The sequence below is a fragment of the Chrysochloris asiatica genome, unplaced genomic scaffold (assembly GCF_000296735.1).
Source record: "Chrysochloris asiatica unplaced genomic scaffold, ChrAsi1.0 scaffold00013, whole genome shotgun sequence".
NCBI classification, from domain to species: domain Eukaryota; kingdom Metazoa; phylum Chordata; class Mammalia; order Afrosoricida; family Chrysochloridae; genus Chrysochloris; species Chrysochloris asiatica.
The window spans coordinates 3,054,160-3,070,167 of NW_006408531.1; the positions used below are offsets into that span (position 1 = coordinate 3,054,160).

The following is a 16,008-nucleotide window of genomic DNA, read 5'->3' on the forward strand; positions in this document are numbered from 1 at the left end:
CTACCTCTCTGTCTTACTCTGGAGGTTCTGCTGAAACCTGTCCACCATGGGTGATCCTGCTGGGATTTAAAACACTGTTGACATTGCTTCCAGAGTCATTGTTGCTGTTGTTGTGTGCTGTGGAGTCGGTTCTGACTCGTAATGATCCTGCACAGGGTTTCCGAGCCTGTAAATCTTTATGGGAACAGAAAGCCTCATCTTTCTCCTGCGGAACAGCTGGTAGTTTCGAACTGCTGACCGTGAGATTAGCAGCCTGATTCGTAACCACTACACTACCAGAGCTCCAGCATCATAGCAACACACAAAACAGTACAACATATTGACAGACGAATGGTGGTTTGAATGGCTAACCACTGAAAAAAAAGAATGGTTAATACCACTACTATTCAAATTTATCCACTATTTATCCAGTGGTGATGAAATTGAAGTGATGATGAAATTGACTACATCTGTGGGAAGAGACAATAGAGAAACTCCACATCATCAGTCAAAACAAGGCCAGCGGCAGACTGTGGAACAGAACATAAATTGCTTACATGCAAGCTCAGGCTGAAGCTGAGAAAATGAAAACAAGTCCAAAATATAAGAACCAAAATATGACCTTGATTATTTTCCACCTAAATGTTGAGACCATCTCAAGAACAGATTTGATGTATTAGATCCTAATGACTGGAGACCTGAAGAGATGTGGGATGACATCAACAACATCATGAGTGAAGAAAGCAAACAGTCATTAAAAAGACAGGAAAGAAAGAAAATACCAAAAGAGACTCTTGATCTTGAGCATAGAGAAGCTAAAGAAATTACAAGAAAAAGGTTATATTATTGAATAACTTAAAATCAGAAAAGGTGCGCACCAGGATTGTATCCTTTCACCATCTTATTCAGTTTGTGTGTTCAGTAAATTATCCAAGAAACTGGATTATGTGGAGAAGAATGTGGCATCAGAATTGGAGGAAGATTTATGTACAAACTGTGAGATATGTAGATGATACAACCTTGCTTGCTGAAAGGGAAGAGGACTTGAAATATTTCCTGATGAATATCAAAGACCACAGCCTTAAGTATGGATTGCACCTCACTGCATAGAAAACAAAAATCCTTATAACTGAAACAATAAATAACATCATGATAAGTCTAGAAAAGATTGGAGCTATCAACACTCATGGAAGCAGTAGTCAAGAAACCAAATTATGAATTTTATTAAGCAAATCTTCTATAAAAGACCTCTTTAACGTGTTCAAGATCAAAGATATCCGTTTGAGGATGTAGTTGTGTCATGTATTTTCAATAGTCCCATATGCATGTGAAAGTTGGAAATTGAATATGGCATACCATAGAAGAATTAATGCATTTGAATGATGGTGTTGGCAAAGAATATTCAAAGTCCCATGGACTGCCAGAAGCACAAATCTGTCTTGGAAGTACAGACAGAATGCTCCTTTGAAGTGAAGATGAAAAGACTTTGTCTCTCGTGCTTTGGACCAATCCCTGGAGTAGGGCAGCATGCTTTGTAGAGGGTGAGTGAAAAAGAGGATGACCCTGGCAGAGATGGAGTTACATGGTGGCAGCAACAGTGGGCTCAAATATAACAACAGTTTTGAGGATGGCCACTGAAAACCTTAGAAGGAGAATGGTTAATACCACTATTACTCAAATTTAGTGTTTCATTTTCTTTTACATAGGGTCACTATGAGTCAGAACCTACTCAATGGCACTTAACAACAACAATAGGAAAATAGAAAAGATTTTTAAATTTCACAGTAACAAAGAAAGATACAACACTAGTTATTTTCTTAAATCCATGGTTGCTGTTGTTGCTAAGTGCTAGGGAGTCAGTTCTGACTCATAGCGACCCTGTACTGGGTTTCCAATGAGCAACTGGTAAGTTTGAACCACTGACCTTGTGGTTCAAACGGACTTTGGGGTCCAGTGCTTATCCCACAGCGCCACACCAGTACTCTATGGTTAGTCAGGAATTTTCTCTGTGTATGTACCTTTCAGTGGATTACAAAGCCATCAGTGAGTATTTACCAGGCTAGGAATACACAGAGTCACCGTACCAAAAGGGATGGTTGATGTTCAACCGTTTCAAGAGGTAGCATATGATCAAGAGGCAATGATACTAAAGGAAGAAGTCCAAGGTGCATTGAAGGAAATGCAAAGAATGAGGCACCAAGAATTGATGGAATAAAAATTGAAATCTTTCAAGAAAGTTAGGTGACACAGGAGGCACTCACTCATCTATGCCAAGAAATTTGGAAGACAACTATCTGGTCGACTGATTGAAAGAGATCCATATTTGTCCCCATTCCTAAGAGAGGCGACCCAACAGAATGAGGAAATCATCGGACAATATCTTTGATATCCCATACGAGTAATATAGAAATGGCTACAAGCATACATTGACAGAGAACTTCCAGAGGTTCGAGCCGGATTCAGAAGAGGCCGTGGAATGAGGGATATCATTGCTGATGTCCGATGGGTCTTGGCTGAAAGCAGAGAATATCAGAAAGATGTTTATAAGGAATGACAGTGAATAAGGAAGACCGCAGAAGAACTGTGCTTTATTGACTATGCAAAGGCTATCGATTGTGTGGATCATGACAAGCTATGAATACCATTGAGAAGTATGAATATTCCTGAACACTTAATTGTGCTCATGAGGAATCTGTACATGGACCAAGAAGTTGTTCGAACAGAACATGGGAACACTGAATGGATTAAAATTAAGAAAGTTGTGTGACAGGGTTGTATTCTTTCACCATACTTATTCAACCTGTATGCTGAACAAATCATCCGAGAAGCTGGGTTCTTTGAAGAGGAACGTGACATCAGGATTGGAGGAAGACTCATTAACAACCTGCGATATGCAGATGATACATACAACCTTGCTTGCTGAAAGTGAAGAGGTCTTAAAACATTTACTAATGAAGATCAAAGAGCACAGCCTTAGGTATGATTGCATCTCAATGTCAAGAAAACAAAAATCCTCACCACTGGACCAATAAACAGCATTCTTATCAATGGAGAAAAGATTGAAGTTGTCAAGGACTTCATTCTTCTTGGATCAACTATCAATACTCATGGAAGCAGCAGTCAAGAAATCAAATGACGTATTGCATTAGGCAAATCTTCTGCACAAGAACTTTTAAAAGTGTTGAAGAGCAAAGATGTCAGCTTGAGGACTAAGGTGCACCTGACCCAAGCCATGGTATTTTTAATAACCTCATATGCATGCAAAAGCTGGACAGTGAATAAGGAAGACCGCAGAAGAACTGATGCTTCTGAGTTATGGTGTTGGAGGAGAATATTGAAAGTGCCATGGGCTGCCAAAAAAACCAACAGATCTGTGTTGGAAGAAGTGCAGCCAGAGTGCTCCTTTGAGGCCAGGATGGCTAAACTTCGTCTCTCATACTTCGGACATATTGTTAGGAGGGACCAGTGGTTGGAGAAAGGTATCATATTTGGTAAAGTGGAGGGTCAAAGAAAAAGAGGAAGACCCCCAATGAGATGGCGTGGCAAAGTGACAGCATCAATGGGCTCAAATGTGAGGTTGGCCCAGGATCGGGCAGTGTTTCATTCCGCTGTGCATAAGGTTGCTATGAGTCAGTACTGACTCGATGGCACCTAACAACAAGAAGTGGTGATAACACAGGAGAAGGATGATGCTTTCTGTTCCCACAAAGATTTTCAGCCTCAGTAACCCTACACGGGTTTTCTATGATATGGGACAGACTTGACAGCACTTAACAGCAATGGCAACAAAGAAAGTATTTCAAACTCAACAATTCCAAAATGGAACTCAGTTATCTTTCCCCTGAAATTCCCTTTGTGTTCCATAGTAAGGACAGCAAACTATTGTCATAAGAGTCTCAAACTAGATATCTTAAAGGTCTCCTTTGATATTTTGTCTGCTTCCGTATTTACTCTACTGTGCTGTGTTTGACTCATAGAGCAACCATCTCTCAATGCAATCGTCATTGCACCAACTACATCAATTTCCAACTGCACTCTTGGGACAGCCCCAGGGCCGATCTGTCTGCTTATTGAGCTTACCATTCTACCCCATGGCCCATACTGCTTCCAGAGACAGCTTGCTAGAACATACAACTGTTCATGAAGCCATCCTGCTTAATTTTGAAACGGCTTTTTAAATAGTATGCATAGAGTTTTTACTATTTGTCTGCCATTTTACCAAATGCTTTGCACATGTTATCTTATTTACTCTTTTTAACAACCCTATGAGATTGGTACAATTATTCTCTCCAGTTACAGATGAGGAAAGTAGAGCAGACAGAATTCAAATCAGTTGCTCAGGGTCACTGGGTGACGGAGACAGGTGGCAGATCCGGGGTTTACCTCAATTTATCTGATGCTCTTAATCATTCCATTACAAAACTTTCCTTTATCTGCCTCCTAAATAGTCCTCCAGCTCTTTTTACTGGAAGCTGGTAAAATTGTGAGCTTTGAAAATTTAGTGATAGCATAAGGGGCAAAAGCCTTTGAGCCAATGAATAGGAATGTAAGGTGAGGGTGCAGGGTCTCCCAGAACCTGTCACCTCCCCTCCAAACAGGTGTGCCATTTATGGTCCATACTTCATAACTGAAGTATGAGGGGGCTTCAAAACATTCATGGAAAAGTGGAACGAAAAGATAATTTCTTGAAGCCCCCTTGTGCAGGCATAGCTTGGAAATATTGTGGGTTTCAGACCACAACAATAAAAAGAGTCACATCAATTTTTTGGTTTTCCAGTGCATATAAAAGTTATGTTTACATTATACTATATAGCCTACTAGAGTCCTGGTGTGGTTTGAATCACAAGGTTGGCAGTTAAAACTCATGAACTTTTCCTCGGAAACCCTATAGTCAGAACCAATTTGACAGCACTTAATAACAACACATAGTCTACTAAGTATGTAATAGCATTATAAAAGGGTTTGAAATATTGTGAGAATTATTCAGCTATGACACAGAGACATGAAGTGAACACATGCTGTTTGAAAAACAGCACCGATAGACTCACTCGATGCAGGTTGCCACAAATTGTCAATTTGTATAAAATGCAATTTGCAAAAATCAGCAAAATGCAACATGACAAGGTATACCTGTGCCTTGATCTCAAGCTAGGAGAAGTTAGCTCAATAAGGGCTGCAAAACATTTGGCAATACTCTCCTCGTATAAAGTATGTTATTACAAACAAGAAGCTCTGCTTGTCATATATTAATCACACTACTAATCAACTTTGCCTTGGCCTCTCTCTCCACAATTCATCCATGAGCACTGCTTGATGATGGTTAGATGGAGAAGCGGCAAAAGGACCCAAACGGATTGGCAGAATACCTTGGACTATAGTTGCCATCACAGACTTGTTTCCATCTAAGTGGTTATATAACTTGTAAGAACTAGTCATTTTAGAAAAAAAAGAAGAAGAAAAAGTCAGATATTACTAAAATGACCCTGACTTACTTCACACACACTGTTTAATAAATGTTTTATTGTTATTCCAGGAAAAGCTTTTAAAGGAATACCTAAGGCAGCAATTATGAGGAAAGGCTGTCTCCATCTCAGTTGTAGGGATGTCAGCGGCTTGCTGCTGAGAAGAGAGAGGCTGGGTACACTTACTGTAGCAATGATTGCTGAAATGCACACATGCACACTGAAGCAACCAGCATCCAGGCTTACTTGTCAGCAACAGAAACCAAACACAACCATCTCTGCTGTAGCATTTTATGTGACTTGAATAAATCGAAGGTTTTCGGGATGTGTGTAACCACTGTGCTTTTTCTAACAATTATCCGGATCCTGACACAGAAAGCCTTGCTGGCAGGAGGCTTGGCTCTTTGCACTGAGACAATCACTAGGACCAGTGCTCAGCTCTAAACTGCTAAACTCTAGTCTTCCCAGCCGAAACCCAGTTCTGATTAGGAAATAAAGGCTGAAATTCCGCATTATTATCTTGCGTGAATTAAGTTGGAGAAATTGAAGGGCTCCAAGTTAATTGGGTCTCTTAGTATAACGTTAAAGATATTTCCAATCTTTTTTAATTTATTGTGGGGTTTTTGTTTGTTTTTTGTTTTTTGCCATTTATTAGTATAATCTTAAGTGCCTTGTAGTCAACACAAGTTACTGAAGTGTGTGTGTTTATGGATATTTAAATTTCCCTGTTATAAGGCTGCTTACATCATCACACTAAATCCTTTTAGGAAAAAGAGTACAATACTGAGGCTTTCTGCTCCCATAAAGATTTACAGTCTTGGAAACCCTGTTCAGGGTCGCTATGGGTCAGAACCGACTCAATGGCACTTAACAACAACAACCACAAAAATTGATTACGGACAGCTAGTTGGTCATTATATGAACGATGTTATTTCTGAAATTATTGAATAATGTCAACTTAAAACCTATCCATCAGTTCAAAGGTATTCTTACCTATATTTGAGATTACATCTAAAATTTAAAATGACATAGAGATTGCTGCTTAAATGCCACTCTCAGCTGTGTATAAATATTCTTAAACTTGCCAGGAGCAGAAAGTCTTTTATTAATGGCATTTACTAATGCATACAAATATAACCACAAATTTAAAAAAACATTTTCCCTCACAATTAAAGCTAGTAAAAAAAAAAAAAAGAAATAAAAGAAATTCATCACCCCTGGCATGTTCCAACATACATAAAGGCTATTACAGAAGTTTCTTTTGTTGTTGTTTTTAAATGGCCTTTAAACAAATACATGAGTCAGTTAAGGAAGGCTTTTATTTGAATTAAAGTGATAATTCTGCCAGAATATAATTAATTATGGGTGGCAAAAGTTTTAAATGAGGCTAACTTAGTGATTCTGGTTTGTTTGTCTCTTTATCTAGTTTGCCCACTCTATTGCTGTAAATAGAGAAGCTATGGGTTGATCTTCAAATTGTGCCTTGTCATGGGATATAATTTCTTCTTGCTTTTATGACAAGTCCTACGGCATAGTTTTATCATGAACAAATTGGGGCGGGGGGGGTCATAATGCATACATAAGTTCAGGCTCCTTTCCACTATATACATACACACACAATCTTCTTTATACTTTATACTGGTTTCTTTTGCAACCCCACAATCTTTACCCTTAATATCCTACTCTCCCCCATTAATCTCAATGCCTTCGATGTCACAAAATCATTTTAGCTAGAGTTTCATTCCTAACAAGTTCTTTAACAAAATAATTCAAAACACGCTGCCTTCAAAATCTCAGCTCGTACTTGCTACCTGCGCTGAAGACAGAAATAGCTCAATTTCATCAGCAAATATGTTTTCCTAGGAATGGGTGTGTGTTACTATGTAGGCTGTGTCTTCAAGGATGGGTCTCAAGGCACTGGAGGGCACCATGGTAGAGCTGGTGCAGGCTGTGTAACTGAATTAATGAGTGCCAGGGGACAGAACCTATGCCACATTTGGGAGATTTCAGCACTGAATGTCAAAAGAGTACTGAAACTGGTAGCAATACCAAGTGTAACCTCTAAAGCTTCACTACAGCAAAATGATCAAGGAGAAAGTTCCACACGAGAAGTAGTATAAGCTCATCATCGTTTCACTGGCATTATAATACCTGGGCAGTCCTGCTTGTCCAGCTGTCACATGATTCAAAACAAATGCATTTTCAAAAGGTGTACGATTGCCCAGTAGTAGCTGTACTCCAAAATGAAGACCTCAGAGGGTACCAAGACACTGTCAACACTGCCTCCTAACAGGAAGAAAAGGCATCAGATGCAAGAATTCTTAAGCTGCTATACTGCAGATTGTTTGACTTGTTAGCATGAACTCCTTCTACCTTTTGCTATCCCTCAGTCATAGGGTTCCCCCCCCCTATAAACTACATGCACTTGTCACCCACTGTTCTCAGCACAAAAAGATCAAACACCAGACTTCCTGCAGCCTAATTAAATTGCAGTGTAGTCTTCAAGAAGGGAAATTTGGAATGACAATCTGTGCCCCAATTCCTAAACTTCAAAGCAAACACTGATTGCCTTGTGGACAACGCAGTGGGTTAACACTGCATGTCTCCCAGGCTGCAGTGTTGGAAGTGCAGAACAGAGACGAGTGAATCGGCAAACCTGCTGCAGCAAAGGATGCAGACGGCAAACGGAGCCAGCAGCTAGGAAGGATTGGGACTTGTTTCACCTACCGGCATTGTCCATGTCTCAGGAGTGGTGAAGCGAGTTCTGTAGCCTGGCAGCAGGGAAGTGCCGGCTGGTCTTCTAATGATACGCCCTGCCCTTCTGTTGATCATCAGCCCTTGCTGGCACACAGAGCATACTTCATGCACTGTCTGCAGGAGACTCCGCCAGGAAATTTATATCTCCAAGGATGACAAACAGCCATTAGCTCCATTACAGGCTGATTAAGAGACACTGAGCCTATCAAGTGGATACTTGAATCCACTGGGGTTTTCACCTCTGTTCTCAGCAAAGGAAGAAAAAAAAAAATCACTGCAATGTTGAGTGTGCCGCACATTTCAGCAAAGACGCACACACACACATGCTCTGCAGAACACAGTGCTTTTGTAAAAGGTACCAGAGCAAACATGGGCAGGAAGAGGCATCAATAATTAAAAGGTAAAAAGAATACTTAAAATAAATATATATATATATATAAATTAGCGTCTCTTTGAGGCTAGTGAAAAGGTGGTCCACAGAGGTGACTGAATGACTGGGCAACTTTTCCATTTAAAATGTAAAGTTTTTTATTTTGATTTTTTTATTGTTTGCTTAGGGGAAGGCAAGGAACAGCAGATAAAGCACTGTAAAATAGAGGTTACATTTTCCTATTTCTGCTCTAGTGCTAAGAAGCCGAGATCACCGTTACATTTGCATTATAGTTTCCTAGTTCTGGTCAGAACTTCTGCCCAATGACACAGACATTCAAAGGAATTTCATTCAATGTCACCAAAGAGGCAAGGAATAATTGCCGAAAGAAGCTGAAGGATTTTACAGTATGTAGAAATCTGTAGCTATATAAGTAATGAGGATCAAGACAAATGAAGTATGGATACGGGAAAAAACATTTCTCGTCTTTAATTTGGTGACATCAAGATCCTCTGAGACACAAAGACCTGGTTACAGGGTCGGGGCACAGGATGACAGCGTACAGGGACACCATGTGTCCTGCACTGTGGCTGATAGGAATTAGAATCTGGGGTGATACACCTCTGCATTTTCTCAGAGATAGTAATAGGATTTACTGTGGCCTAATTGACCTCTGATACAAGCAACCTACAGTGGAGTAGGACTCGACAGGTTTTTTATTTTGACAGGTTTTCCAAGACAGTTGTTCGTGTTCTCATAGCCCCAAGGTTGTTAAGTTTAAAGAGCAATTCATTTATTAATCATTTTTGTACTCATTGGAATTCTTAATGACAAGCCCAATGCAATTATTTATAATCTAGTCCAATCTCAGCAGTGTTTTAGTAATTTTGTTTTTAATGTATGTTTAGGTTTTCCTATGCATTTGAGGTTTATGCTTAAGCCAAAGACTTCATTTATGATATCAGTAACAATGAGGAAATGCTTTCCTCAGAAAAACAAACACAAGAAATCACCAACTTCAATTTCTCAGTGATTTTACCCCAAGATCCTCTCGCCATTATTTTAATTCTCTCACATAATTTTGAGGGTGTATGCCTCTACTAATTTCAAAAAAACATTATGTTTCTTTAAAATTGCTTGGATCCCATAAGACGGAAATTGCTGTGTTCTCTGTACTCATCTACTTGCCCTGATTAGAACTACTAGCTACCTAGATAAGTGGCATCAGTAGGAAATCTAGGGCAAACGATTTCTTAAGAAAAAAAAAAGAAGAATCAAGGTAAAAGAGAGAATGTACCACGAAGACACATTTGGGGAAGGCAGTAAGACATGCCATCTACTGGGAGAACATCTTGGCTAATAGAATGCATCGGTATTGGCCCTGTACACTGCTCACCAATATGCTCTCCATTATTTTTATTAATACCATTAAGTCCCCAAAGGACAAATGGCTTGTGCTCAGACTCTGTATCATTGATGATTTTTATAAGCACTGATTTGGTTTCAAGGACAACCCCTGAAACCCTCCATAGTCCATGATGCGGTTTATATAAGACCTACTACCCCTGGTGACACTGTGGGATAAGCAATGGACTGCTAACTGCAAGGCTGGTGGTTCAAACCTACCGGTCACTCCATGGGAAGAAGGTGAGGCTGTCTGCTTCTGTAAAGACGTACAGTCTTGGGGAAAATAAACCCTATTTAGGGTCACTCTAAGCTGAAGTCAACTTGATGGCAGTGGTTTTTTTTGTTTTGTTTTCCCGTTATCCATTATACCATTTTAAAATCCAGAAATATCTGAGCATCTTAGGTTTTCTTTTGTAGGTTTGCCTTCAAAACATAAGTTGTTTCAAAATTTGTATTTACCCCACTGAGAGTGAATAATGTTAATGTTACAGATGACAGGACTTTGTTGGGGAGTACACATAATATACGGTACCAGGAGGCTTCAAAAATGTTCATAGAAAAATAAAACGTTAATAAAATTTTTCCAGGAGTTCTTTGAAGCCCCTACATATATGTACTATGCTCCCTTTATAAAATCCAAGGATTCTGAATTCTGAATATCTATAACATTGGTTATAGATAAAGGGTTGCGGCCCTTCCGTACATTTTTGCAATTAAAACCAGAAGAAACGAATCCTTCATATTGTTTTGCCCCAAGATCCCCTTACTTACTTAGGAACTTACTTATTGTATCCCTCACTTGTTATTAGATGTAAGAAATGAACATAGAAAGATGTGTAGAAATCACAGAACTAACACTGAGTGTCCACGGTGAATTGGACTTGTTTACAACCGCTGCAGAAATTACCCAGGATGCATCTGCTCCCTGTTTCTCTGCACTCCCCTTCCGCACCACCCCAACTCCTTCTCTACTCACTACTCAGCATCACAAGGAAACAAAGTTACAATGAATGAGTGGGTGACCATAACATTTCCCTCAAGCCCCAGGGAGACTCCACAGCCTCTATTTAATTCCAATCCACAATTAACATGCTCTGGTTGAGGAACCCATTAATATGAAATGTTCAGAAACCCTTTATAATGGTCTTGTTCTTATTGTTAACTGCCATTGAGTTGGTTCTGATTCATAGTGACCCTATGTTATATTGCTTGGTGGAACCATCAGTAAGTCTGATGTTCTACATCGTGTCTCTAAATATGGATTTATTTCCCATTCTTAGGAACTTTCCCATAGACTAATTATTGTTGTTGTTGTTAAGTCGGTTCCGACCCATAGTGACCCTGTATAGCATTTCCAAGGAGCAATGGTGAGCTTGGACTGCCGACATTGTGGTTCAAAGTGACCTTGCAGTCTAGTGCATTAACCCATAGCGCCACACCAGGACTCCGTAAATTGTTGTTGTTGTTGTTGTTAAGTACCATGGAGTCAGTTCCGACTCATAGTGACCCTGCACAGGGTTCCTGAGGCTGTAAATCTTTACGGGAGCAGAAAGCCTCATCTTTCTCCCACAGAACAGCTGGTAGTTTCGAACTGCTGACCTTGAGGTTAGCATCCCTATTCGTAACCACTACACCACCAGAGCTCCTAAAATTGTTAGCTGTTATCAAATCAGCCCCTGACTCGTGGCCATCCCATGGACAACAGAATGCAATACTGCTTGGTCCTTCGTCATCACCATGACTGGTTGCAGATCAGAACATGTGGATCAATAAGGTTATGTTGCTGATTTTTGGAAGCAGATTTCCAGGCCTTTTATTCCTAATCCATTTTAGTCCATAACTTTGTGGAAATCTGTTCAGCATTGTAACACCACACAAGCTTCCGCTAACACAAATGGTGACTGAGTGTGAGTTGCAAATTGCATCAGCCAGACACTGAAACCTTGTCTGCTACGTTTGTTATTGTTGGATGCTGTTGAGTAGATTCAGACTCATAGTGCCCTTATGTACAACAGAAGGAACATTGCCCAGTCCTGCACCATCTCACAATTGTTGTTAAGCTTGAGCCCACTGCTGCTGCATTGTGCCAACCCATCTCATTGGGGGTTTTCCTCTTTTTTGCTGATTTTCCACTTTACCTAGTATGATATCCTTTCTCCAGGGACTGATCCCTCCAGACAACATGTCCAAAATATGAGAGAGGAAGTCTGGCTATCCTGGCTTCCAAGGAACATTCTGTTTGTGCATCTTCCAACACAGATTTGATGGTTCTTCTGGCAGTCCATGGTACTTTCATGTTCTTCTCCACCATAACTCAAATACACCAATTCTCCCAAATTCCTTGGCATAGATGAGTGAGTGCCTCCAGTGCTGTCTCAGTTTGTTACAAAATTTCAATTTGTATTCCATCAATTCCCAGAGCCTGGTTCTTTGCCAATGCCTTCAGTGTTCCTTGGACTTCTTCCTTCAGTATCATTGGCTCTTGATCATATGCTACCTCTTGAAACAGTCGAACATTAACCATTTCTTTCTGGTATAGTGACTCTGTATATTCCATCCATCTTCTTTTGATGTTTTCTGCATCATTCAATATTATGCCCAAAGAATCCTTCAGCATTGCAAGTCAAAGCTGAAATTTTTTCCTCAGTGTTTTTCCGTAGGAGTTGTATCAGTCAGGAACTGAAACCCAGTCTCCCACATGGAAAGTGAGAATTCTACCATGGAACCACCACTACCTCCCTTATATGTATATTCTGTTTTCTTAAATCAGGCTGTTTTGTTTGAAGCCAGTGGAAATTTGGAGGCCGGTTTTGCTCTGTAGGATAAGCATGGATTGTTTTAATTGCAAGGTTGGTGGTTGAAATCCACCACCAGCCGCTCCTAGGAAATCCTGTACAGGGCCACTATGAGTTGGAACAGACTAGATGGCACTTAACAATAACAGTGGTAATCTGAAACACCTGTATCCCAAGTGCTCTCAGTGCCATATCATGCACAGAAAGAATCTCTCCCTGTCTGGTTTCCATAGATATTGTCTGAGGTTGGCTGTAAGATGCTTATGGTGCCCTCAAACTATCCCTGGAGCTCTCCTGGTCATTATCTCTTACATCTTTTTACCAAAATGCCCTCTAAGCACTGGTCTCTTCTCAGTTTCAAAGAAGAGAATGTCTTGACATCCAAGAAAAACCCTGCTGATTGATGTTGCTTCTTAACTTTCCTATGAACTGTTCTCCCTTATGGAGGACACAAGGAAGACCTGATGGGAATAATGTCTTTTCTGATTGAAATTCAAGCCTTGGTGGACATCATAATTTTTTTAAACTGAAATTCTGATTTCAATCTTTTCGGATTGAAATTCAAGCAGTTCAAATGGACACCATGGAGAACAAGAGTCAGATACTTTCTCTAAGGGACAGAGGTCTCCAAAATCAAAAGCTGGAAATACTATGGCTTGGCTTACTACACAGGAGGACCAACTGGAACCCTTCTCTGTAAATGAAGCCTCTCTTGCTTAGGATATAAAAGTTGAGAGAATTACCCAAGCAATTCGATTTGCTTGGCCCAGCAGACCTACTGGACACCAAATCAGTCTGTCAGATCTTCTTGACCTTTTTGCTTCCTGATTCAGATGAAGAAAGAAATAAATACTGGAATGTTGTTGTTGTTGTCAGGTGCCATCAAGTCGGAACCGACTCATAGCGACCCCATGCACAGCAGAAAGAAACAATGTCCGATCCTAGAACAACCTCACTACCGCTGCCACACTTGACGCCCTCAATGATGCCACCTGGCTAATCCATCTTGTTGGGGGTCTTCCTCTTTTTCTCTGACCCTCCACCTTACCCAGCATGACATCCTTCTCCAGCGACTGTTCTCTCCGGACAATGTGTCCAAAGTATGAGAGACGAAGCCTAGCCATCTTGGCCTCCAAGAAGCACTCTGGTTGCACTTCTTCCAAAACAGATCTACTGGTTCTTTTGGCAGTCCATGGCACTTTCAGTATTCTCCTCCAACACCACAACTCAAAGGCATCAATTCTTCTATGATCTTCCTTATTCACTGTCCAGCTTTCACATATGAGGTTATTGAAAATACCATGGCTTGGGTCAGGCTCACCTTAGTCCTCAAGCTGACATCTCTGCTCTTCAGTATTTTAAAAAGTTCCTGTGCAGCAGATTTGCCCAGTGCAATACGTCGTCTGATCTCTTGACTGCTGCTTCTGCGAGTGTTGATAGTTGATCCAAGAAGAATGAAGTCCTTGACAACTTCAATCTCTTCTCCATTGATAAGAATGCTGTTTATTGGTCCAGTGGTGAGAATTTTTGTTTTCTTTACATTGAGTTGTAATCCATACGGAAGGCTGTGCTCTTTGATCTTCATCAGTAAAGATTTTAAGTCCTCTTCACTTTCAGCAAGCAAGGTTGTATCATCTGCATATCTCAGGTTGTTAATAAGTCTTCCTCCAATCCTGACGCCACATTTTCCTTCATAGAACCCAGCTTCTCATATTATTTGCTCAGCATACATATTGAACAAGTATGGTGAAAGAACACAACCCTGTCGCACACCTTTCCCAATTTAAAAATATTCAGTGTTCCCATGCTCTGCTTGAACAACTGCCTCTTGATCCAGGTACAGATTTCTCAGAAGTACAATTAAGTGTTCTGGAATACTCATACTTCTCAATGTTGTCATAGCTTGTCATGATCCACACAATTGAAAGACTTCGCGTAGTCAATAAAGCATAGTTAAACACTGGAATACTGGAATACTGACTACTAATTAAGTGGTATCATGCTTGCTCTTAGTTCCTTTAGGAACAGGCTCTCCTGGAAATTGTTTCTTGACCACTACATTTATAAGAACAGCTACTGGATACAAACAATTTTGATGAGCAAAGTGTTGGGATTTATAACTCTCCTAAGTGCTAAACCAAATCCCTCAACTATTAACAACAACAGCAAAAAAGATGTTCACAGGAAGAAGTTTTGTAACAGACTTACTTCCAGGAATACCCGGGAGGAGAAGAAGAAGAAAGTTAAACAGCTATTTATCTAATATTCTCATTTTAGGACAACACTTACTTGACTTGCCTATATTTTAGATCAATCCTAACTATGCTTCTTTGAGATTTCTCTACTATAGTATGGTCGGGGGAAAGATCTCTGGACTTGTTCATTATATTTGCTTATCTTAATATATACACCATCCTTTGACTTTACTTCTGTTCTCATAAACTCAAATAACATCCTCTGGACAGAGGACATGGGATTTTTCAGCACCCTCAGAACTTCCCCTGGTGTCCAGACCTTCACAAAGCTATACCCATTAGATGCACTCTTCTGGCAAGTTTGGACTTTGAGTCAAGGTTGTTTCATTGCTGGATACAACCCTCTCCCTCAAATAGCTGGCAATAACCATGGTCATGGTTGGTGGTTTTGTGCCATGGAGTCAGAACTGACTCAGCCATCTGTACAGGGTTTCCGAGGCTGTAAATCTATACAGGAGCCGAAAGGTTCATGTTTCCCTCTTCGGAACAGCTGGTAGTTTCGAACTGTTGACCTGAAGGTTTGCAGCACATGAAATGACCATGTTGTTGTTGTTAGGAGCCATCGAGTCGGTACCGACTCATAGCGACATTATGCACAGCAGAATGAAACACTGCCTGGTCCTGGGCCAACCTCACTACTGTTGCCACACTTGAGTCCATCGATACTGCCACTTGGCCAATTCATCTCATTGGGGGGCTTCCTCTTTTTCTCTGATCCTCCACCTTACCAAACAAACATGATATCCTTCTCCAGTGACTGGTCCCTCCTGACAATATGTATCAAGTATGAGAGTCGAAGTTTGGCCATCCTGGCCTCCAAGGAGCACTCTGGCTGCACTTCTTCCAAAATGTATCTATTGGTTCTTGTGGCAGCCCATGGCACTTTCAATACTCTCCTCCAACACCATAACTCAAAAGCACCAGTTCTTCTGCAGTCTTCCTTATTCACTGTCCAGCTTTCGCATGCATATGAGGTTATTGAA

At 40.5% G+C, this 16,008-nt stretch overlaps 1 protein-coding gene across 1 annotated transcript in view; it reads right to left on the reverse strand.

Annotated features, from left to right (window-relative positions):
* Nucleotides 1-8,305, reverse strand: part of PHACTR2 (phosphatase and actin regulator 2) — a 266,038-nt gene extending 257,733 nt beyond the window's left edge. The window contains exon 1 of the mRNA XM_006834609.1: nt 8,169-8,305. Within this exon, the coding sequence (XP_006834672.1) occupies nt 8,169-8,181 (13 nt within the window). The 5' untranslated portion in view covers nt 8,182-8,305. The remainder of the gene's footprint in view (nt 1-8,168) is intronic.
* Nucleotides 8,306-16,008: the final 7,703 nt, after the last annotated feature.